Source organism: Pleurodeles waltl, chromosome 11 (assembly GCF_031143425.1).
Source record: "Pleurodeles waltl isolate 20211129_DDA chromosome 11, aPleWal1.hap1.20221129, whole genome shotgun sequence".
NCBI lineage: Eukaryota > Metazoa > Chordata > Amphibia > Caudata > Salamandridae > Pleurodeles > Pleurodeles waltl.
The window spans coordinates 734,764,726-734,788,124 of record NC_090450.1 but is presented as its reverse complement, the minus strand read 5'-3'; the positions used below and the strand labels follow the sequence as shown (position 1 = coordinate 734,788,124).

Sequence of the window (23,399 nt, the reverse complement as noted above, 5' to 3'; positions counted from 1 at the left end):
CTCGTCATCATCATAGTGACTCTCGGCGCCATCATGGATCTCGGCGCCGATCGAGCAAGGGACGGTCCAGATCAAGATCGGCTTCTCAGTCGGCTCGGCGTCGGCCGACGTGGGAGATAAGCCCGACCGTCACCCCTCCGCTTCCGACGACCCCGACGTCACCCGGGTCGGTCTTCGAGGTCGAACCTCCCCAGAGGCCTGAAGGTTCTCCTGGCCAGGAGTTACCTGGACCCTCCTCGGCAGCTATGCCGGCGCCGGTGCAGCAGCAGCAGTACCCGGCTTTCCCGACTCCGGGATCGGACCCTGCAGCGTTTTTAAACGCAATGTATAACATTTTTGCTTCCATGACGCCGGGCGGAAGTCATGCAGGTCCGTCTGGCCCTTTGGCCTATGATTTGGGGGTTCCGGCGTCTTACAGATCGGCGCCGTTTACCCCATTTTTATCTGCTGCACCTGAAGCGGCGCCAATGCCTATGATGTCACCCAGGATGACTACACCTGCTACGGCACTGTCGGATTTGCCTCGGATCCGATCGGCGTCTAAGAACCCTTTGGAACCGGAGCCTCCGGCTTCGGACGGATCCGGGGATCGGCGCCGGCGAAGATCTTCGGCGTCGGCTGACGCCTTGTCGACTCCAGGCTTGGAGTCAAGACTTAAATCAAGACGTCTGGCTCTTCGACTCTTGGAGGAAGAAGAGTACGCGAGGCAACACCTGGAGGAAGGTGAAGTTGTAGAGCCCTAAGGTGACTTCCAGGGACTGGATTCAGCTAGTGGCCTGGACACTACCCCGGAATGGGATCTAGCTTCCCCTGGAGAGGTCACGGAGGAAGCTGCTTCTTTCCACGCAGTCATTCGTAAGGCTGCAGACTTTTTGGATCTTCCCCTTCCTACTGCGGAGGTCAAGAGAAATTTATTAACAGAGGTTCTGCACCTGGCGTCTGCTTCTGCTGAGCCTCTTTTGCCATTCAATGAGGCTTTGCTGGACCCCATTAAGGATATCTGGCTGAAAGCTGTATCCACCGCGGCGGTCAACAGAGCGGTGGCTCGTCGGTACAGGACGGCACCTGGGGATCCGGTGTTTCTCTCCAGACAACCAACTCCGGAGAGTCTTGTGGTGCAAGCCTCTTGTTCGTCTAGATCCTCTCCTGGCTCGTTTCCTGGGACCCCTGCGGACAGGGAGTCAAAAAAGATGGACCATACTGCAAAAAAGGCCTTTTCATCTTGCAGTATGGCCCTAAAATCTTCCAATGCAACTTGCATACTGGGGCGTTACCTCCATGCCCTTATGGAAGAGGCGAAGGGCCACACTAATTTGTCCCAGGAGATGTTGCAGCTGTTGGCAGATGCCCAGGCGGCTGCGACACAGGTGATCCAGTTGGGATTGGATACTTCGGACTCGGTGGCTAGGGCTATGGGCACGACCATAGTTTCTAGACAGCAGTCTTGGCTACGGTCATCTGGCTTCTCGTCGGACTTGCAGGCCACACTTCTAGATCTTCCATTTGATGGAGAGAAGCTCTTCGGCACAAAGGCTGACTCTGCCCTGGAGAGTTTTAAAGAAAGCAGAACAACTGCTAGATCTTTGGGACTCCAATCGTCAGCATCATCCTCCTTTAGAGGCTTTCGGAGGTTTAAAGGATTTGGACGTGGTTCCTTTCGTGGAAGATTGCAAGGACCACAAAAATCTGCTTCTATCCTGCCATACAGATCCTTCAGGGGCAGGGGCAGAGTCCGTACGAGAGGAGCCACCTTGCAGCACTCTGCCTCTTCCTTTTCCTCGGGAGGGGTGCAGCAAGGAAAGCAGCCGTAGTCCTCCTCCACTCCCTGTCCACTTGTCTCCGGTAGGGGGGAGACTTGCCCATTTTCTTCCAATGTGGGAGGTTATAACATCGGACTCCTGGGTCATCGATATTGTGAAGAAGGGGTACGCTCTTCCCTTTCGGGAATTCCCTCCTACCTTCCCTCCCCGCCCATCCTTCTGTTCGGAAGACCATCTTCTCCTATTACAGCAGGAGGTATTATCCCTATTAGAAAAAGGTGCGATAGAGTTGGTTCCCAAGCAAGAGAGGGGTCAGGGTTGTTATTCAAGATACTTCCTGATTCCCAAAAAGGATGGTCGGCTGAGACCAATTTTGGACTTGAGGATTTTGAATTGGTTCTTCAAACAGGAAAAATTCAAAATGCTGACCCTCTCACAGGTTCTTTTGGCGTTGAACGAAGGAGACTGGATGGTGTCGGTCGATTTGCAGGACACGTATTTTCATATTCCGATCCTCAAATCGCACAGGAAGTATCTCCGGTTTGTAGTGGGATCGCAGCATTATCAGTTTGCGGTCCTCCCTTTCGGTCTTACTTCAGCACCTCGAGTCTTCACAAAGGTGAAGGCGCTGGTAGCAGCAGAGCTCAGAAGAAGGGGGATGGCTGTGTTTCCCTATCTGGACGATTGGTTGATCAAGGCCAAAACTCCGGAGCTCGTGCGGTGCCATCTCCAGTCGACGACTCAATTGTTGTACGACCTGGGTTTTTCAGTCAATATACCCAAATGTCACCTGGAGCCCTCTCAACGCCTCCTGTTCATAGGGGCAGTATTGGACACAACATTGAATCGGGCCTTTCCTCCACCCCAGCGGGTCCAGGACATTCAGGCGTTGATTCCAATGTTTCGAAATGGAGCGGTAGTTCCAGTCCTCAAGGTCCTTCGTCTGCTCGGTCTGTTCGCTTCTTGCATACTGTTGGTCACTCATGCACGCTGGCACATGAGGGCTCTTCAATGGTGCGTCCGCAGGCAGTGGTTTCAGCACAAAGGGGATCTCGAGGACTCGATAAAGATCTCCAGAGACACTGCAGTGGATCTTCAATGGTGGGCAGCGGTCGACAACCTGTCTCAAGGAAGGCCGTTCTCGCTGCCACCACCAGTGGCCACAGTGGTAAGGGATGCTTCCACTCTAGGGTGGGGAGCTCATCTGGGGGACCTGGGGGATCTGGCACTCAAGGCCCTCCTCCCTTCTATTCGCGGTCAGTCAATCCAAGTTCTAACGGACAACACGACCCCAATGTGGTATATAAACAAACAGGGAGGAGTGGGGTTGTATCTTCTCTGCAGAGAAGCTCTTCGTCTCTGGTCCTGGCTTCAAGACCACAAGATCTGCTTGATTGCACATCACTTGGCCGGAGTCCTGAACGTGCGTGCAGACATTCTCAGTCGACGCAGCTCGGTCGACCACGAGTGGTGTCTTCATCCAGATCTAGTTCTGGGTATCTTCAGGATGTGGGGATATCCGCAAATAGATCTGTTTGCCACCCAAGAGAATGCGCAGTGCCCGCCATTTTGCAGCCTCCAGTATCCGGTGCAAGGAGCTTTGGGGGACGCCTTTCAGATGACCTGGAAGGGTCAGTTACTTTACGCGTTTCCCCCCATACCCTTGATTCCTCTAGTTCTCAGGAAGATCCGCCAAGACCAAGCTCAAGTCATCCTAATAGCTCCGGATTGGCCGAGAAGGGTGTAGTATTCGGACCTACTCCAACTCTCTCAGTGCCCTCCGCTCCGTCTCCCTTGCAGGGTGGACCTCCTCTCGCAGTCGCAGGGGCAGATTCTACACCCCCACCTCCAGAGCCTGCATCTTCATTCCTGGAGATTGAACGGGGCAATCTGAGTTCCTTTTCTCTCCCTCCAGATGTGGTGGAAGTTATTTTATCGGCCAGGCGACACTCCACCAAGTCAATCTATCCTAATCGTTGGGCTAAATTTACAAGCTGGTGTGGAGAGAATAGTTTAGATCCTTTAAAGGCTGGTTTATCTGACATTTTGTCATTTGCACTCTATCTGGCACAGACAGGTTTTGCAATTGCCACTGTTAAAGGTTATCTGTCTGCACTATCTGCTTTTCTGTGCCTTCCTGATCAACCATCCTTCTTTAAATCACCAATTGTTTTAAAGTTTCTAAAGGGACTCACTAATAGGTATCCACCCACGCCATTCGTTATGCCTCAGTGGGACCTTAACTTAGTCTTAACTTTTCTTATGGGGGCTCCGTTCAAACCAATGGACTCTTGTTCTTTACGGTACCTAGTATTCAAAACTGTTTTCCTGGTGGCCATAACATCTGCCAGAAGGGCCAGCGAGCTTCAGGCTCTTTCTGTGGGGACCCCATACCTTTCTTTCTTTAAGGACAAAGTGGTGTTGAGGACCAAGGCGGCTTTCCTACCGAAGGTTGTTACACCCTTTCACCTGGGGCAGTCGATTACTCTCTCTTCCTTTTAACCTCCACCTCACCCATCCAAGGAGGAAGAGAGGCTCCACCGGCTGGATCCGCGAAGAGCTCTGAGCTTCTACGTCGCCAGGACGAAAGAGTTCAGACAGGATGAACAGCTCTTCGTTGGATACGTGGGGAAGAGGAGAGGTAGAGCGGTCCACAAGAGAACGCTATCCAAGTGGGTCATTCTATGTATTAAGATCTGCTATTCTTTGGCGAAGAGGGATCCACCTGTGGGGCTTCGTGCCCATTCCATCAGAGCCAAAGCAGCTTCATCGGCTTTGGCTCGAGGTGTTCCTGTGGCTGACATCTGCAGGGCAGCGACTTGGGCGTCCCTCCATACTTTTGCCAAACATTACTGTTTGGACTCTGAGGTTAGGAGGGATGGCCATTTTGCTTGCTCGGTGCTGCAAGATTTCTTGGTTTGACCATTCGGGCACCCGCCACCGGAGGTTATACTGCTTGGGGACTCTATTCTTTAGGTGAGGAATCCACAGGTAGGTGTATCCATCAGAAGAATAAGTTACTTACCTTCGGTAGCGCTTTTTCTGGTGGATACAGTAACTACCTGTGGATTCCTCACGGTCCCACCCGCCTCCCCGTTGCCTGACTGGTCAAGCCAAGATCTCTTTGGGTGCGCATCCTTGATCCTGTATATATATATGTATATTGCTGTTTCATGCATATAGTTGTATTCATCGTATATACTTTTCCTTTACAAATTAAGTTAGTGAAAAGGACATTTTGGACTGAAATTATATATATATATATATATATATATATATATATATATATATATACACACACATATATATTTATTTATATCTTGAATTGAACATTCATAGCTGTGGTATATATATTGAGTTCTACATTAAATGTTTTATTTTCATCTATTCTGGATGAATGTGTACTCTTTAAATTTAACCTGTTTGCCTCTATGGCACGTAAAAAATGGTGATAACTGACGTCTGCACGTCGACGAGGGCTTCTTATTGCCTGGATGACGTCATGTGGAGTCGGGCGATTGTGACGTCATCATCGACGTGCAGAGCTAGAAGAAATTTCCGTTGAGGCTGGCGCGAGGGGAGAATTCTTTAGGTGAGGAATCCACAGGTAGTTACTGTATCCACCAGAAAAAGCGCTACCGAAGGTAAGTAACTTATTCTTCTGGTCCAATGGCCTGGCCTCTATCAACTTACTTCACTAGGAAAGAGATCCGAGCATCATTATGCAGGCCAGCCGTTATTCGTCCCTCAAATTAGGCAGTAACAAGTCTTGCTACTTTGTCTAAATACCTCTACTTCCTCCTAAACCAAACCATAAAAGGGAACAAAACGTTCTGTTATCGTTTGTGACCTGGTTCCAACCTTTTAAAAAACTAGCAGCCTAACTTGAAAAGACTTCATGTATACACCACTATATTGGACCACTTCTTGCCCAATCACTCTAAATACCCATGAATGAGCCCCTTTGTATCTCTCAGGCAGCTTTCTATCACATGAGGTTAACACTGCATCCTCAATGATCCCTTAAAATCATGTGTGAACCTTTTAGTTCTTGATGAACCTCTTGAAAATCAGTGCCTTCTGTTGTTGCTCAAAGATTTGGACTAATGCTCACAGACGAGAGTGCCATGCTTTCTTTACTAAAAAGATGATCAATTCTTGGAATATCTGTGGCCTTCTAGACCTTCCTTTATCAGTTAAGCTGCAAAAAAGTATACATTAGTGTACAAGCACTTTAAATGACAGGGATGTAGAATTCCTACGCATCTTGTTTGGGGTCAAGGGCAACAAGTTTTTATGTTTACTTTGTCCTTGGGACAAGTAGGCCCAACCCTCTGCAGCACAAACCCTTTGGCTGTTAGTTTACAGAGAGTGGAACTCTCTGCAGTTGAGGTAATGTGTTTTCCAAAAGATAATGCTGTTCGAACTTGTATTTATGGTTCATTATTTGAAAGCCTTCATTAATAGGGTGAGTTCTGTAAACAAATGTTTTAAGGTCACACTTCACTACTGACGTTGGTTCCAGTACAAAAAAAAACGCATACACACATGTTTGAAATGTTTAGCCTATGAGGCTAAGTATAATGCTCCCAGAATGCTCTCTGATTAGATGCAAATGTTTGCAGAAGCTTGTAAACAAGAGAGAAGAGTCTTTGCTTTTAAAATAAAATGTTCAGAAAAAATGCAAGTAGGAAAAAAGTTTCGCTACCATGAAATTTTAGGTGCTATTTCTTTGAAGTGTCATTTAGTAAAATGTGTTGATGCATGCTAGTATTTCCCAAAAATATTTCTAATGGAAAATCAGTGTAACCATTTTCAACACGATTATGGAAAGCATGAAAATAAACAAACACTGAAAAAAGTCAACTGATCCGACATATTTTTATAAGCCTTTTAGTTTCATCAATGCGTGTCTTGTTTTGACATGGCTTTTGTAACACTTTATTGTTGTGGGAGCCACCAGGCCCTCAACATTGTAACAAACACTGGCATAAACCCCCCCCAAACGTTTTTGAACTCTAAAAGCACACGTTGACACCAGTGGCATACCAAAGGCCCCGCAGCCGCCCTCCAGGGGACCCCTTCAGCACTGCACCTGCCCTGAGTGAGTCTGAAGAGGGGGCTCCTTCATGTTCTATGCAAAGGGGCACCCTCCAGTTTCGTTACGTCACTGATTGCCGCTGTAGTTCCTGACACTGAACAAAACTACTTTGTGTGCCAGTATGCTTCTTGTGGAAGAGCAGAATGTGATCACTCACAGTAAAGCCAGCCGATAGAGAGAGAAATAGAAGTTTAATAAAAACAAAATGTCTTTGTTAACACCAGACCTAATTAGGGACCAAGACCCACATGTAGGTAGCTTTTTGCATGACGCAAACAGCGAATTTCGCTGTTTGCGATGTGCAAAAAGCACATCGCGATGCACAAACCCAGTTTTGCGACTCGCAATTAGGAAGGGGTGTTCCCTTCCTAATTGCGACTCGCAGTGCAATGTAGGATTGTTTTGTGACCGCGGGCGCAAACCAATCGCAGTTTGCACCCATTTAAAATCGGTGGTAACCCATTCGCAAAAGGGAAGGGGTCCCCATGGGACCCCTTCCCCTTTGTGAATGTCACTGTAAAAAAAAATTCAGAGCAGGCAGTGGTCCTGTGGACCACTGCCTGCTCTGAAAAAATGTTTACAGTGACATTTCATTTTTCGTTTTTGTAATGCATCTCGTTTTCCTTTAAGGAAAACGGGCTGCATTACAAAACAAAAAAAACTGCTTTATTGAAAAGCAGTCACAGACATGGTGGTCTGCTGTCTCCAGCAGGCCACCATCCCTGTGACGGCCGCCATTCGCAAGGGGGTCGCAAATTGCAACCCACCTCATGATTATTCATGAGGTGGGCATTTGCGACCCCCTTGCGAATCGCAGATGGTGTCAGGGACACCATCCTACATTCGGATTTGCGACTCGCAAACCTACCTACATGTGGCCCCAAATTCTTAAAGAAAGTCACAAAAGTGCACCCATGGTATATGTCTTTGAATAAGTGGCTTTCAAGAGAAGTATACCAGGAAATCGTACCCCAATAAAATATTTGTGAACTGTATTTTAGCATGGGTAAATACGCATGTGTAGATTTGCTCATGTGAAAATCTATTGAGCATTTGCAAGTTCATTTTCCCTCCAGCCACTTTCTTCCCAACCGTGAAAGAAGTTCTAATTCTGCCATTGTCAGGAGTACATTTCCAACCTTTCTTATTATGGGAAAATATTAGAGAGAAGCTGGTGAAAATCTTTAAAACATTCAGGTTAGTAGGTTTGCAGACTCAACCCTCAGCCCTGGAACTATTGCTTACTGCTTCCTCCAGCCCCAGAATGCAGATCTGCAGAAAGGTGGCAAAATAAGGAAACTGCTACAGTATGGATTGAAACTGCAAGTATTCAAGCCCTACTATGGTAGTAGCCCTGGCATAATCAGAGAGGCTATTATCAGAGCTCTTACATAATGAGATTGCTGCCATAATTTGTCGCCACACTACATGGCACCAGAGGGACAAGTAGATCTTTTTACAGGACAAGTAGATTTGAGAAGCAACCTGTCCCCTGGACAAGTAGATATTTTAATAAATTCCACACCCCTGAATGACGTAACATTATCACTAAAATGTAACGAACCTTACACACACAATACCGATCTTCATATTAAGTGACAATCAAATCACTGAGGTGAGCGGTACCTATGAATCACACAGACACCCACGTTGGATGGCACAATTGAGGTCAGTGCTAGGATTCTAGTAAACACTGTCATGGTTACAGACCTTCCAATTCACACAGTGTCACTGTGTGTCAGACAATATCAGCTCCCATCTCAACGTCACCTGGTGAGGAGCCGATATCACACAGTTTGAAAACAATTTGTTGGAAACCGATGTAGAGAGCATGCTTACAGCTAATTGTTTTGATGTTCTTCACAGCCGATGTCCCTTGCGAGGTGAGAAACTGCCCCTGGACATCAGTGGCAGCCTCAAAAGCTTTGTTTTGATGTTGGAGGGATGAAGGTGAGGGTGTTGGGGGGGTTCTTAGGGGCAGAGAACTAAAAGTGCCTCGGGCTGTGCTCAGCATTAAGCTCAGCCAACTGCAAGGCCCCACCCCCTCACAGTAAAAAAAAGTTTTATAGGCTGGCAGGTCTCTGGTTAGCTGGAGATACCCAGTGCTTAATTTGAGTCTGTAGTTTCCTGTGGGGCCCATCAGCACTTACTTGTAGGGCCAACAGTGCCAATTACAGAGCGCAAGAAAGGGGAAAACACACAAAACAAAAAGACAGGGAAAGAGAAACATTGTAAAAAACCATCCCAAAGGGAGAAAGCAGCATCATGTAAGTGTAAAGGGACAGAAAGTGTCTAGTTGTAGACTAAAGAGGCATGGTTGGTTTTAGGACTACTAGCCTTGGTACTTGCCACACTGACGTTTAACTGTACCAGCTGAAGGCTCCTGAGAAGAGCCTCGAAAACAAACACTTTCTTGTACAACTTATGTGCTGGAGACACCACTTCACTTGCTGTTCTGGGTAGGGTGCATAGCTGCAAATAAGATGTCCAATTCGCCCAGGAACCTGATTGGCTCGAAAGTCAGTACCCGAAGGTTCCGGAGGGAATTGCTGATAAAACTTCATGGATAGTGCCTTGACTCTGTTTGGCAGGGAAAGAAGATAAGGTGGGGTTTTAAACAATCTGTCCTGTTTCCGACAAGGAAGGGGTGACTGGGTGTAATGGACTGGATCGAATACTAACAGGCTGCGCAGTTGAGTTATCTTAATGAATGGGCCTGCTAAAAGATAGTCAAAAGGCAGTATACTATTGACAACACCTTGAGTGAAGACCACTGTGGGAGGTGCGAGGGACATGGTGATCTCAACTATACATCACCCTATCACAAAAGTGGCACTTGGGGACCAGGACCATCTGCACATGCAGGTTGTTTGGGGCTGGCTTCTTTCCCCTCTTCCCTCACCTTTCTGTGGAAGAAATACTGTCTGTATTTTGGATCGCCAAAGATGAGCTATTGCCAAATTAAAGGAGGGCAGATCCAGGGTGGTCTTCAGAGAGAGAACTCCTTTGAGAAGGTGAGGGAAGACTTTGGGGCGAGCGAGGTAGAAACACTTAATTACATGTTACTCTGTCACTGGGTACAGAACCCATATGTTAGGGTGAGTACAACATGCTGCCTCACTGTGAGAAGCAAGTAGTAAGCCAGATTAGAGTCAAGCACCCAATATCTTGCTTATATTGCATTGTCTACACTCACAGTGCATATGGCAATATTTCCTTCCAGAAGGAAAAGAAAGCGGGAATACACCTGGGCCATCATAAGAGGGACAATTTCTTATAGAGGTCTAATATTTTTGTCTCACATAGAGGCAGAAGAAAGACCCTTTACAAGATGTACTACTGGCACTACACTCCAGATCACATTTATCATATTAATGGTACAAAAACTAAGACTTGCTAGAGAGAACCATTGGGTCAGTGCATGCTTCCTCATGTTTTATGGTCTTGTCTTCTTGGTGCACATTTCCTGTGCGAGGTGTTTGAGTTTATCAGGGAGGCTGCAGACTCCAGCTTTGGAGCCTGCCATAGTGTAATCGTGTTGTGGTGCCCCTCAGAGATTGAGGATCCACTCTGTCTTGGAAATATAACATTATCTCATATATTTTATGCAGTAAAGTGAGTACACTTGACTCAGTGGAGACAACAGAAGAGTCCTTCCGGTGAAGCCTGACAGCAAAAGCTGGGTATGGAAAAGGTACGCAAGACTGCCCAGAAAAGACAACAGGACTTTAAAAAACAGTGGAGCATACTTCACCATTACCTGTCTAGAGATTTTAGGGAACTTGGTTGTCCTAAGCAGTTATGTGTATTGAACATATTGGTGAGTTTGTAGCTGTACTTTGGTTGTGACTCTTTAATCAGGAACTCTTAGCCCCCTACACAGCTGTATTGGGGCAGCAATTGGGGCATCACTCTCAGAAGGTTTTTCTGGGTTCTCATTTCCATGAGGTTATCTTTGACACATGCCAGTTTGGGGGAAGGGTGTGGAGAGGTCTGGATGAGGTGGGGTTCATTGCGTTATTGTTTTATTGTCACAGATGTTAATGCCCATTAATACACTGTAAAATTGTAAAATATTTGTCCTTGGTCACCTTCATCTAACTCTGTAGATTCCTTTTCTGTTTAAATAATGGTTTATGAATATCTGTTAGCTTATTGGCCCTGTGGTGTTTTATCTGCATTCTTATCTGTACATAATTGTATAATTCATGGATAATTCCAAGATAATGCCCACCACATTGATGTATAAGTGCTTCAGAAGCACTATATTGGTACATATGCTGAGAATATACCTACAAGTAAGGTAGACACAAATGTAAGCAGAAATAGCTGGTTAGGGCCAAGATTTGGCTATCGGTGTAATTAAGTTGTAAGGTTTGATTGTATTCAGGATTAAGAATTAGAGCAATAATTAGGTCTGGTGGCATTGATAGGCTTTCAGGTATGGTAAGAATTTATCTTAGGCATAGGTTTTGGGTTATGGTGATGCATAGCATTAGGGCAAATGCAGTGAGTGCTATTTAAACCCAGCAATAATAAGCAGTTACATGCTGGTGAAAATAACTCTCTACTGTACATTACATGTTTGCAGCATACCAGGTGTGTTTAGATGTGTGTGTTAACTAACAGAAAATAATGTGCTTAAATGGTATTTGAGTGTATTATCATCCCATGTGAATAGGTTTGTTTGTGGCGTTTAACAATAAGTCATATGTGGTCATAAGTGCCTTTACAAATACAAGAGTGAGCTCAATTTGTGATCACCAAAACACTTTGGTGTAAGGTAACGGTTGATGCACATGTATAGAAAATTGAGCAGTATGGATACAGTGGCTAATTACATCAATACACACCTAGCAGATGTCGCAGTTGGTCGATGTATCATAGAGACAATTGCAGGGCCCTTCCTATTTTGATCATCAGCAAGCAGCTTGAGTACTGCAGCATTGACTTTATGGGTTTATTAAATCTTTGAGAGATCTGCACAGCAGCAACACTCCCCACCCCCCCCACACATACACAAAAAACACATATCTTTGTCTACAAGCTCAAGTAACCACAAAAAATACTTGCTGGTGATGAGTTACAAACATTGTCTTAGCCAGTATGAACAGGAGTACTGTTTATGCTGTTCGTGTCAATGTTCTATTATTGGTGTGCTGCTGTGAACAGAATTATATTATTAGGGAACTCTTTACACATAACCATTAGCACATATTCATTTTAGACCCATATCCATTCATGACCAGTATTTCTCATGTAACTGTCAGATTGGTCCCATGACCAGCAGCAGCATGAACAAGACCCATTGCCATCCTGAACCAAGACCCATTGGTGTTGAGAGCTGTTATGCTGTGTGTGTGTGTGTGTGTGTGTGTGTGTGTGTGTGTGTATATATATATATATATATATATATATATATATATTTACTCCAAAAATATTATATATATATAAATCAAAGTCTGGCACTCCTTACAAAAATATAATGGCCTTCATTTATTCCAAAATTCCATACAGCAGAAACCTAGGGCAACGCGTTTCAACCTTCACGGTCTTCTTCCTTGGCCCTTCTTGCAATACATATCTAACAAAAGGAATGTGGCCCCGCCCATTTGCTATCTATATATGCCCTTATCCATAGACATAGAAGATATACATTCCCTTTTTTTTTTTTTATATATATATATATATGCGTCTATATATATACATGGAAATTTATTCTTTTATATTTTCTTTTTAAGTGTCTGGTTTATCTATTCTTCCCATTTTCAATAACAAGTGTCATCAAAAATAATTCCGCTAGTTGGGTGAGCCACTGTTCATAAAACAATAAATCATCAAATTAATATTTCAATAAGCCTCTCAACAAAAAATAATGGATAACCTAAACATTATATAGTCAGACCCTGCCCTGGTATCTTTATATTAACCAGTATGTACAAAAAGTTCTTCATCCTTGTTCAGCACCCAAGGATGACGACTGTTTAACTGAATGATATATTCAGACTCCAATCTCCTTAGTTGTTTTTCTCTGTCCCCTCCTCTCGGAGTGGCAAGGACCCTATCTATACCAAAAAATCTCATTTTCTCAACTTTTCCCTCATGCTCAAGATTACAGTGTCGCGCTACTGGATACGTAGCATCCTTATTCGAAATTGCTCTCCAGTGCTCAAGAATACGTTTTTTCAGAGGAAAGATTGTGCTGCCGATATATTGTAATCCACATGGGCACTCTATTACATAAACAGCAAAATCTGAATTACAACTGATATATTTTTTGATATTCACTCGACTGCCCGTGGGTAACTCATATTGCTTCCGATTTGAACTGTATTTGCATGCTTTGCACTTGGCACACTTATAAAAGCCTTGATATCTGTCTAAGAAAGTTTCTTTATTTTTCCTTGTGTAACTGTGTACCAATATATTCCTTAGCGAACTACTTCTTTTATAAGTTATCAAAGGAGTACGGCTAACTAGCTGCCCAATTGTTCTGTCAGCCTTAATCAGATGCCAATATTTCATGAGAATCTTTTTAACTTCTGAGGAATATGCATTAAAAACTGTCACAAATCTTGGGGTGTTAGTTCCTTCACTTCTCTTTTTGGGAATCAATAGTTCCGCCCTTTGAACTACTGCTGTCTTTTCGCATGCCTTCTTTACTACTCTGTATGGATATCCCCTGGATCTAAATCTCTGTGTCATTCTTAATCGTTCTTCCTCAAAACTTTGTGGGGTACTACAGTTTCTCTTAGCTCTTAATGCACCAACCTCGATAGGCGAGCGCTGGAAGGAACACAGGATTACCTTTGGCTGATATATATATATATTTATATAACTATATTTGGAGCCCTCCTATAGATCTTTGTACACGTTGTCACCAGGGGACTTTTTGGAGCCCTGTTTTACATACTTTTCACCCTTGAATCTCTAGAAGCTTGGCATGTTATGGCTTATCTGTGCTTCACTTAGCCCTTCCACTCTTAGTTGTTTTGAGTCCATACAAGACGTAGCCCTCTGGATCCTTGTACGTTTACTTCTAACTACAGGGCATATATGTCCCACCTGGTTGTATGACTGAACCACGAATGGTAGAACCACGAGTGGCTAAACAACGCGGTTGCAACCACAACCTCATCTTTACCATGCATGGCTTTATCACATATGCCTTTATGACGAATTTTGTTGTAAAAGCATGTCTAGTAAATGTATAATGCTAAACACATGTATAGTTCAGCCATACAACCCTCCCCCTTAAGTTAAAAAATCTACCCTGAACCCCACCCCACGCCCCGAGGCTTAAAACAACCCTCTCTAAAAAGGTTCCCCCAAACCAAAGCCTAAGCCCCTCCCTGCCCTAAAACCCTTCCCACTGCCCCCCTAAAAAAAAACACCTGGGCCTTGGAAAAAAAGAAGAAAAAAAAATACCTCAAACCCTCGCCACCCGCCCTGAAACCTAAAACTTTCTCCCAAACAAAAAGCAAAATAACCATGCCACCCGAACTAATACACTCCTCCACCCTGAAAAACCTGACTCCGCCCCAAAAATCTGGCCCCAGACCCTCCCCACCCTGAGACCTAAAACCTTCCCCCGCTCCTAAAAACTAAAGTACCCCAACACCCCCCCCCACACACCGGCCCGAGGCCTAAAACTTCCCTCCAGAACTGCCCGTCCCCCCCACTCTTCACCCCACCCTGCCCTAAAAACTACCCCAGCCTCCTCCCACCCTAAGTCCTAACATAGACCCCTTTAAAAAAAATAAAATAAAACAACCCTGACACCACACCCAAAACTGACCCTTCTCCCTAGCCCCTGACCCCACCCTATCCTTAAAAATACCCCCACCTACCTCCTCACCTGCCCCGGCCACACTTATCTGGCCGCCGTGTTCCTCTCCCCGTTGCCTATCTGAACCACGCATATGCATGGTGCCTTAACCACGCAAAATACAAAATAACCCTGCCACCCGCCCTAATACATTCCTCCACCCCGAAAAACCTGACCCGCCCCAAAAATCTGGCCCCAGACCGTCCCCACCCTGAGACCTAAAACCTTCCCCCGCTCCTAAATACTAAAGTACCCCAACACCCCCCCCCCGGCCAGAGGCCTAAAACTTCCCCCCAAAACTGCCCCTCCCCGCTCTACACCCTCACCCTGCCCTAAAAACTACCCCAGCCTCCTCCCACCATAAGTCCTAACACAGACCCCTTTAAAAAAATAAAAATAAAACAACCCTGACACCACCCCCAAAACTGACCCTTCTCCCTAGTCCCTGACCCCACCCTATCCTTAAAAAATACCCCCACCTACCCCCTCACCCGTCCCAGCCCCACTTATCTGGCTGCCGTGTTCCTCTCCCCGTTGCCTACCTGAACCACTCATATGCATGGTGCCTTAACCACGCATTTGCGTGGTTCAGGCACATGCATTGTTCTGCGTGGCTCTGGCCGCATAGTAAAGGCTGTTTCCTGTTCCACGCTGACCACTGAAAGCAAAGCACCAGTAGATGTTTTCCCTTCCTAGTTCCCAGGGTGTTTCATCTTCTTGGCTTAAGAATAGATTCTCCCATGATGGCTACTTTAAGGCTCTATTTAATGCTTTCCCCTCAGGGTCATTTGATACTTTGGCTCCAACCTTGTTCATTAGAAGCATGTTCCCCAGGATTTTTAAATTGTTTGCCCTTTTCAGCCTTCATATGGTTTGCCCTCTTTAGACTTTTCCTGTTTTATTCCCCTGGGTTTCTAGATGCTTTCTCATACCATTGCACACCCCTGTACTTGAAATGCGTTGTCTTCGTGGATCTTTAGATGTTTTATTTCTCCTCTTCTCTTTGGTCTTATTATGGTTGTATTGTATATTCTTTTGTTCCCGACTATTTGTATTATTTAATTTAATTGACTCTTTCAGTACTTTGTTCCTAGGTCTTTTTGTATGCTTTTCCCCTTAGATAGTTTTATGCTTTATTTCCTATATCTTCAAATGTTTTTTCCCCTGGTGCCTTAGACCCTCTGTTCCCATGAGTCTCCTAATGATTTATCTGACTGAGTCCCATGATGTGTGCTCTTCCAGAATCTTTGTAGATTTACCTCTCTGATCTGGTTTCTTTGTGGTTCAGGTATCTGGTGGATATATTCATCCACTGGCTGTTGAGAAACAGGCTTCTTTCAATTATATGCTTAACCATCATGGTTCTCTTTCTGGTTTAGCCTACTGATCTTTAGATTAACTGACTCACTTGGCCCTCAAATCAGTATTCCCATTGTTTGTTAGATGCTCTGTCACCTTGCAACAGAGGTTGTTTGTCAATTTGGGCCTTTAAATGACTTGCCTACCACGTGGATCTTTAAGTAATGCATTTTTTTTCAATGCGTTTTTCTTACAAGTCTTTAAATACCCCCCTATGTTCTTTAGATATTGTTTCTTTCTATGGCCAATACCTCTAAGTCATTTCATGCATCATCTTTTGGTGCGTAAGGTGCCCTGTCACTATCAGTCTTTCTATACTTTATTGCCCTGTTACTCGTTCTGAAGATGTACTGTTCCCTAGGGACTTTAGTTATTATACTATGTTTTAGGTGCTTTTTCCTTATGATCCCTTAGGTAATTGTTTTCCCTTACATTGTATGTGACCTGTCTCCCTGGGTTATAAAGTGCTTTGTGTTAAAGTGTCTTTCTTTATTTTTCTCATTGGGCCTTTCTGTGCTTTGTCTCCTAGGATTTCTATGCTTGGTCCAGTAAGTTGTTGTGTCATTTGTACCAGTGGAGTTTTGCATATTTAGTTTGTCTGGTGGTAAGATGCTCAGTTTCCCTGGTCTTGATATGTTTTGATTCTCTAGGTATTCATATACCCCGGGTCATTAGGCAATTTGCTCCCAGAGTCTCTGGGTGCATGGTAGATGATGTGTAGTACCACTATGTCTTACTATGGTTGTATGACACGATACAACCACTCATGACTCTACCATTCACATTTTTACAACAAATATGCCCTTACCGTGCATAAGCATACCTTTACAATTAAAATGCAGGTATTCTACAGGTAGGTATAAACCCTTTATATATATATATATACATACACACACACACACACACACACTTACCTGAAAAATACCTACATTTTCATTGTTAAAGCATGGGTGGTAAAGGCATATTTGTTGTAAACATTTGCGTGCTAAAGGCATGCATGGTAAAGACGCATGCGTCGTAAAGCCTGCGTGGTAAAGTAATCTGTGGTTTCAACTGCATTGTACAGGCTGTTTCCACTTACTATACTTTGACCCCTGGGTTGTAGAAGCTTTTTCCTTACAGTTCAAAGGGAGTCTAGTCTCCCTGGATCATATGGCGCTTTATTCTCAATGTTTCCTTATGCTTTTACCATGTTGGGCCTTTAGATGTTATGTCTTTCAAACCCTTTAGATGCTTTGCACCCTTGGCTCTTTACATTGCTGTCCTCTGCTCTTTATGACCCAGGAACAAAAAGTATCTAAATTATCTAAAGAGTCTTGCATTCCTGGGTCTTTTTAATGCTTTTTCCAAATTGACCTGGCAATCCTTTGTTCACCTGGGCTTTTCTATGTGTTGGTTCTTTGTATCTTTAGATGACATGTCCTATGTCTTTAAATGATAAAATATGTTTTACGTTTTCTTGCTTAAATACATTTACATGCTTTACCACTCTCTTAATAAACTGTATGCTCCCCAAGATGTTTAGATGCTTTAGCCCAAATAGTTAAGAAGTACTTTGTTTTCCAGCCTTTTAAGAATCTTTATCCTCTTTTACTTTTTTGCATTTTGACTAACTTGGCCTTTAATGGATGTTGTTTAATATTTTCTCCTCTTATTACACAGATGCCTCAATGTATGCTCATTTCCTTTTCAATGCCTTTGATATAGACCGGAATGGCGCCATTCGTTTTGAGGTAAATAGTTGTTTTTATCTTTTGATGCCAGAAAACAGAACTGAAGGCTGTGAAAAATTCTGCCTTATGAGGCAGGATAACTCACAGACCTTTGTAAGCTCATCCTTGCTAACTTGGCTAAAACTAATGATCAGACCCAATCCCTTTCTTGTTACTCAGACTGAGGAGTGGATCAAAATCCCAAACAGAGGTTGGTGAAAGAACATATTTACTTGTTGTAAATGTTCAAATCACTTTCTTGATATGTAGCTAACAATTACATAATTTTGAAATGCCTATATGCCTTTTAGTACTATTTAGTAAGCCATCGTGGTTTGTTTTCAAGGTTATTTTAATAGTTTACTAATGCTAGGTTTTGGACTAGTAAACAAAAGTCCTATTTACAAAGAGCAAAATTAATTATTAAAACCCCTCCATTAATTTATATATTAGAAGCAACCCCAACACTGTTAACATTTTAAGGGGTATTTATACATTTTAATAAGCAATTACAGCTTTAATAGTTACCAAAATAATTTATTATTATCTTTTTACAAATAAACCCAAATAGGAAGTTATTCTAAATGCGTTTGTTTGTAACATACTGTGAGAAGGTAGCCTCTTTCTAGCCTTGTTACCCCCACTTTTGGCCTGTTTGTGAGTGTATGTCAGGGTGTTTGTCACTGTTTTCACTGTCTCACTGGGATCCTGATAGCCAGGCCTCAGTGCTCATAGTGAAAACACTATGGTTTCAGTATGTTTGTTATGTGTCACTGGGATCCTGCTGGTCAGGACCCCAGTGCTCATAGGTTTGTGGCCTATATGTATGTGTCACTGGGACCCTGTCACACAGGGCCCCAGTGCTCATAGGTGTGCATGTATATGTTCCCTGTGTGGTGCCTAACTGTCTCACTGAGGCTCTGCTAACCAGAACCTCAGTGGTTATGCTCTCTCATTACTTTCAAATTGTCACTAACAGGCTAGTGACCATTTTTACCAATTTACATTGGCTTACTGGAACACCCTTATAATTCCCTAGTATATGGTACTAAGGTACCCAGGGTATTGGGGTTCCAGGAGATCCCTATGGGCTGCAGCATCTCTTTTGCCACCCATAGGGAGCTCTGACAATTCTTACACAGGCCTGCCACTGCAGCCTGAGTGAAATAACGTCCACGTTATTTCACAGCCATTTTACACTGCACTTAAGTAACTTATAAGTCACCTATATGTCTAACCTTTACCTGGTAAAGGTTAGGTGCAAAGTTACTTAGTGTGAGGGCACCCTGGCACTAGCCAAGGTGCCCCCACATTGTTCAGAGCCAATTCACTGAACTTTGTGAGTGCGGGGACACCATTACACGCGTGCACTACATATAGGTCACTACCTATATGTAGCTTCTCCATGGTAACTCCGAATATGGCCATGTAACATGTCTATGATCATGGAATTGCCCCCTCTATGCCATCCTGGCATTGTTGGTACAATTCCATGATCCCAGTGGTCTGTAGCACAGACCCTGGTACTGCCAGACTGCCCTTCCTGGGGTTTCACTGCAGCTGCTGCTGCTGCCAACCCCTCAGACAGGCAGCTGCCCTCCTGGGGTCCAGCCAGGCCTGGCCCAGGATGGCAGAACAAAGAACTTCCTCTGAGAGAGGGTGTGACACCCTCTCCCTGTGGAAAATGGTGTGAAGGCAGGGGAGGAGTAGCCTCCCCCAGCCTCTGGAAATGCTTTGTTGGGCACAGATGTGCCCAATTCTGCATAAGCCAGTCTACACCGGTTCAGGGACCCCTTAGCCCCTGCTCTGGCGCGAAACTGGACAAAGGAAAGGGGAGTGACCACTCCCCTGACCTGCACCTCCCCTGGGAGGTGTCCAGAGCTCCTCCAGTGTGCTCCAGACCTCTGCCATCTTGGAAACAGAGGTGCTGCTGGCACACTGGACTGCTCTGAGTGGCCAGTGCCACCAGGTGACGTCAGAGACTCCTGCTGATAGGCTCCTTCAGGTGTTAGTAGCCTTTCCTCTCTCCTAGGTAGCCAAACCCTCTTTTCTGGCTATTTAGGGTCTCTGTCTCTGGGGAAACTTTAGATAACGAATGCATGAGCTCAGCCGAGTTCCTCTGCATCTCCCTCTTCACCTTCTGATAAGGAATCGACCGCTGACCGCGCTGGAAGCCTGCAAACCTGCAACATAGTAGCAAAGACGACTACTGCAACTCTGTAACGCTGATCCTGCCGCCTTCTCGACTGTTTTCCTGCTTGTGCATGCTGTGGGGGTAGTCTGCCTCCTCTCTGCACCAGAAGCTCCGAAGAAATCTCCCGTGGGTCGACGGAATCTTCCCCCTGCAACCGCAGGCACCAAAAAGCTGCATCTCCGGTCCCTTGGGTCTCCTCTCAGCACGACGAGCGAGGTCCCTCGAATCCAGCGACACCGTCCAAGTGACCCCCACAGTCCAGTGACTCTTCAGCCCAAGTTTGGTGGAGGTAAGTCCTTGCCTCACCTCGCTGGGCTGCATTGCTGGGAACCGCGACTTTGCAAGCTTCTCCGGCCCCTGTGCACTTCCGGCGGAAATCCTGTGTGCACAGCCAAGCCTGGGTCCACGGCACTCTAACCTGCATTGCACGACTTCCTAAGTTGGTCTCCGGCGACGTGGGACTCCTATGTGCAACTTCGGCGAGCACCGTTTCACGCATCCTCGTAGTGCCTGTTTCTGGCACTTCTCCGGGTGCTACCTGCTTCAGTGAGGGCTCTTTGTCTTGCTCGACGTCCCCTCTCTCTGCAGGTCCAATTTGCGACCTTCTGGTCCCTCCTGGGCCCCAGCAGCGTCCAAAAACGCCAAACGCACGATTTGCGTGTAGCAAGGCTTGTTGGCGTCCATCCGGCGGGAAAACACTTCTGCACGACTCTCCAAGGCGTGGGGGATCCATCCTCCAAAGGGGAAGTCTCTAGCCCTTGTCGTTCCTGCAGTATTCACAGTTCTTCAGCCTAGTAAGAGCTTCTTTGCACCAACCGCTGGCATTTCTTGGGCATCTGCCCATCTCCGAGCTGCTTGTGACTTTTGGACTTGGTCCCCTTGTTCCACAGGTACCTTCAGACAGGAATCCATCGTTGTTGCATTGCTGATTTGTGTTTTCCTTGCATTCTCCCTCTAACACGACTATTTTGTCCTTAGGGGAACTTTGGTGCACTTTGCACTCACTTTTCAGGGTCTTGGGGTGGGTTATTTTGCTAACTCTCACTATTTTCTAATAGTCCCAGCGACCCTCTACAAGGTCACATAGGTTTGGGGTCCATTCGTGGTTCGCATTCCACTTCTGGAGTATATGGTTTGTGTTGCCCCTATCCCTATGTTTCCCCATTGCATCCTATTGTAACTATACATTGTTTGCACTGTTTTCTAAGACTATACTGCATATTTTTGCTATTGTGTATATATATCTTGTGTATATTTCCTATCCTCTCACTGAGGGTACACTCTAAGATACTTTGGCATATTGTCATAAAAATAAAGTACCTTTATTTTTAGTATAACTGTGTATTGTGTTTTCTTATGATATTGTGCATATGACACTAAGTGGTACTGTAGTAGCTTCACACGTCTCCTAGTTCAGCCTGAGCTGCTTTGCTAAGCTACCATTATCTATCAGCCTAAGCTGCTAGACACCCTATACACTAATAAGGGATAACTGGGCCTGGTGCAAGGTGCAAGTACCTCTTGGTACTCACTACAAGCCAGTCCAGCCTCCTACATTGGTTGTGCAGTGGTGGGATAAGTGCTTTGAGACTACTTACCACTCTTGTCATTGTACTTTTCATAAGAGAAAAATATACAAAACAAGGTCAGTGTATATACACATAGCCAAAAAGTTTTGCATTTCCTCTTTTCACTCTTTTCTAAGTGCTGAAAAGTACTTCTAAACTTTCAAAAAGTTCTTAAAAGTTTAAAAAAGTTTTTTTTCTGTCTTTCAAAAAAGTTCTGAAAACTTTTTTCTCTTTGTCTATCACTTTAACTCTCTCTAAAAAATGTCTGGCACAGGCCAAAAAGTTGAACTGTCCAAAATTGCATATGATCACCTTAGCTGGAAAGGAGCAAGGAGTCTCTGCATAGAGAGAGGTTTGAGTGTAGGGAAGAATCCTTCCTTAGAACTGTTAATTAATATGCTTAGAGTACAGGATAAGGCCATAAGTGCCCAATCTGTAGAAAAAGTAGCTAATGGTTCTCAATCTGATCCAGGGACTCCCCCAGGAAAAGGTTCAGGAAAGAAACTTCTCAGCCTGCCCATTACTAGACAGTCTAGCATAGTTGGTACAGAGGTTGAATCACATCATACTGATGATGTGCTCTCACATTATACTGGTAGCCAAGCTGTTAGGGTGCCCTCTGTAAGGGACAGGTCTCCTTCTGTTCATTCCCATCATACCTCTGTATCTAGAAATGTCCCTCCCACCCACCCTGATGACAGATTGTTGGAAAGGGAGCTCAATAGATTGAGAGTGGAGCAAACCAGACTGAAGCTCAAGAAGCAACAGCTGGATTTGGATAGACAGTCTTTAGAAATAGAGAGGGAAAGACAGAAAATGGGTTTAGATACCCATGGTGGCAGCAGCAGTATTCCCCATAGTCATCCTGCAAAAGAGCATGATTCCAGGAATCTGCATAAGATAGTTCCCCCTTACAAGGAGGGGGATGACATTAACAAGTGGTTTGCTGCACTTGAGAGGGCCTGTGCTGTACAGGATGTCCCTCAAAGGCAGTGGGCTGCTATCCTATGGCTATCATTTACTGGAAAAGGTAGGGATAGGCTCCTTACTGTAAAAGAAAATGATGCTAACAATTTCCAAGTTCTTAAGAATGCACTCCTGGATGGTTATGGCTTAACCACTGAACAGTACAGGATCAAGTTCAGAGATACCAAAAAGGAGTCTTCACAAGACTGGGTTGATTTCATTGACCAGGCAGTGAAGGCCTTGGAGGGGTGGTTACATGGCAGTAAAGTTACTGATTATGACAGCCTGTATAACACAATCCTGAGAGAGCATATACTTAATAATTGTGTGTCTGATTTGTTGCACCAGTACCTGGTAGACTCTGATCTGACCTCTCCCCAAGAATTGGGAAAGAAGGCAGACAAATGGGTCAGAACAAGGGTGAACAGAAAAGTTCATACAGGGGGTGACAAAGATGGCAATAAGAAGAAAGATGGTGAAAAATCTCAAGATAAGCATGGGGATAAGGGTAAAACCAAAGATCCCACTTCAAATCTTAAACACTCTTCAGAGGGTGGGGATAAAACAAATTCTTCCTCTTCTTCCCAACCTGCACACATTAAAAAGCCTTGGTGCTTTGTGTGTAAAAACAGAGGCCATAGGCCAGGGGATAAGTCCTGTCCAGGTAAACCCCCTGAGCCTACCACCACTAATACATCAAGCTCTAGTGCCCCTAGCAGTAGTGATACTAGTGGTGGGACTGCTGGCAACAGTCAAGCAAAGGGTGTAGTTGGGTTCACGTATGGGTCCATAGTGGAAACTGATGTAATCAGTCCCAAGACAGTTTCTGTCACACCTAGTGGCACTGGCCTTGCCACACTGGCTGCTTGTCCCCTTACAATGGATAAGTACAGGCAGACAGTTTCAATAAA

The 23,399-nt window shown here is 44.9% G+C and overlaps 1 protein-coding gene across 2 annotated transcripts in view; it reads left to right on the top strand.

The window, feature by feature from the left end:
* The window catches only part of KCNIP3 (potassium voltage-gated channel interacting protein 3), an 871,673-nt gene that overhangs the window by 648,373 nt on the left and 199,901 nt on the right, over positions 1-23,399 (top strand). For both annotated transcript variants that reach the window (XM_069214430.1, XM_069214429.1), the window contains exon 5: positions 17,711-17,781. In XM_069214430.1, coding sequence (XP_069070531.1) covers positions 17,711-17,781 — 71 coding nt within the window. The remainder of the gene's footprint in view (positions 1-17,710; positions 17,782-23,399) is intronic.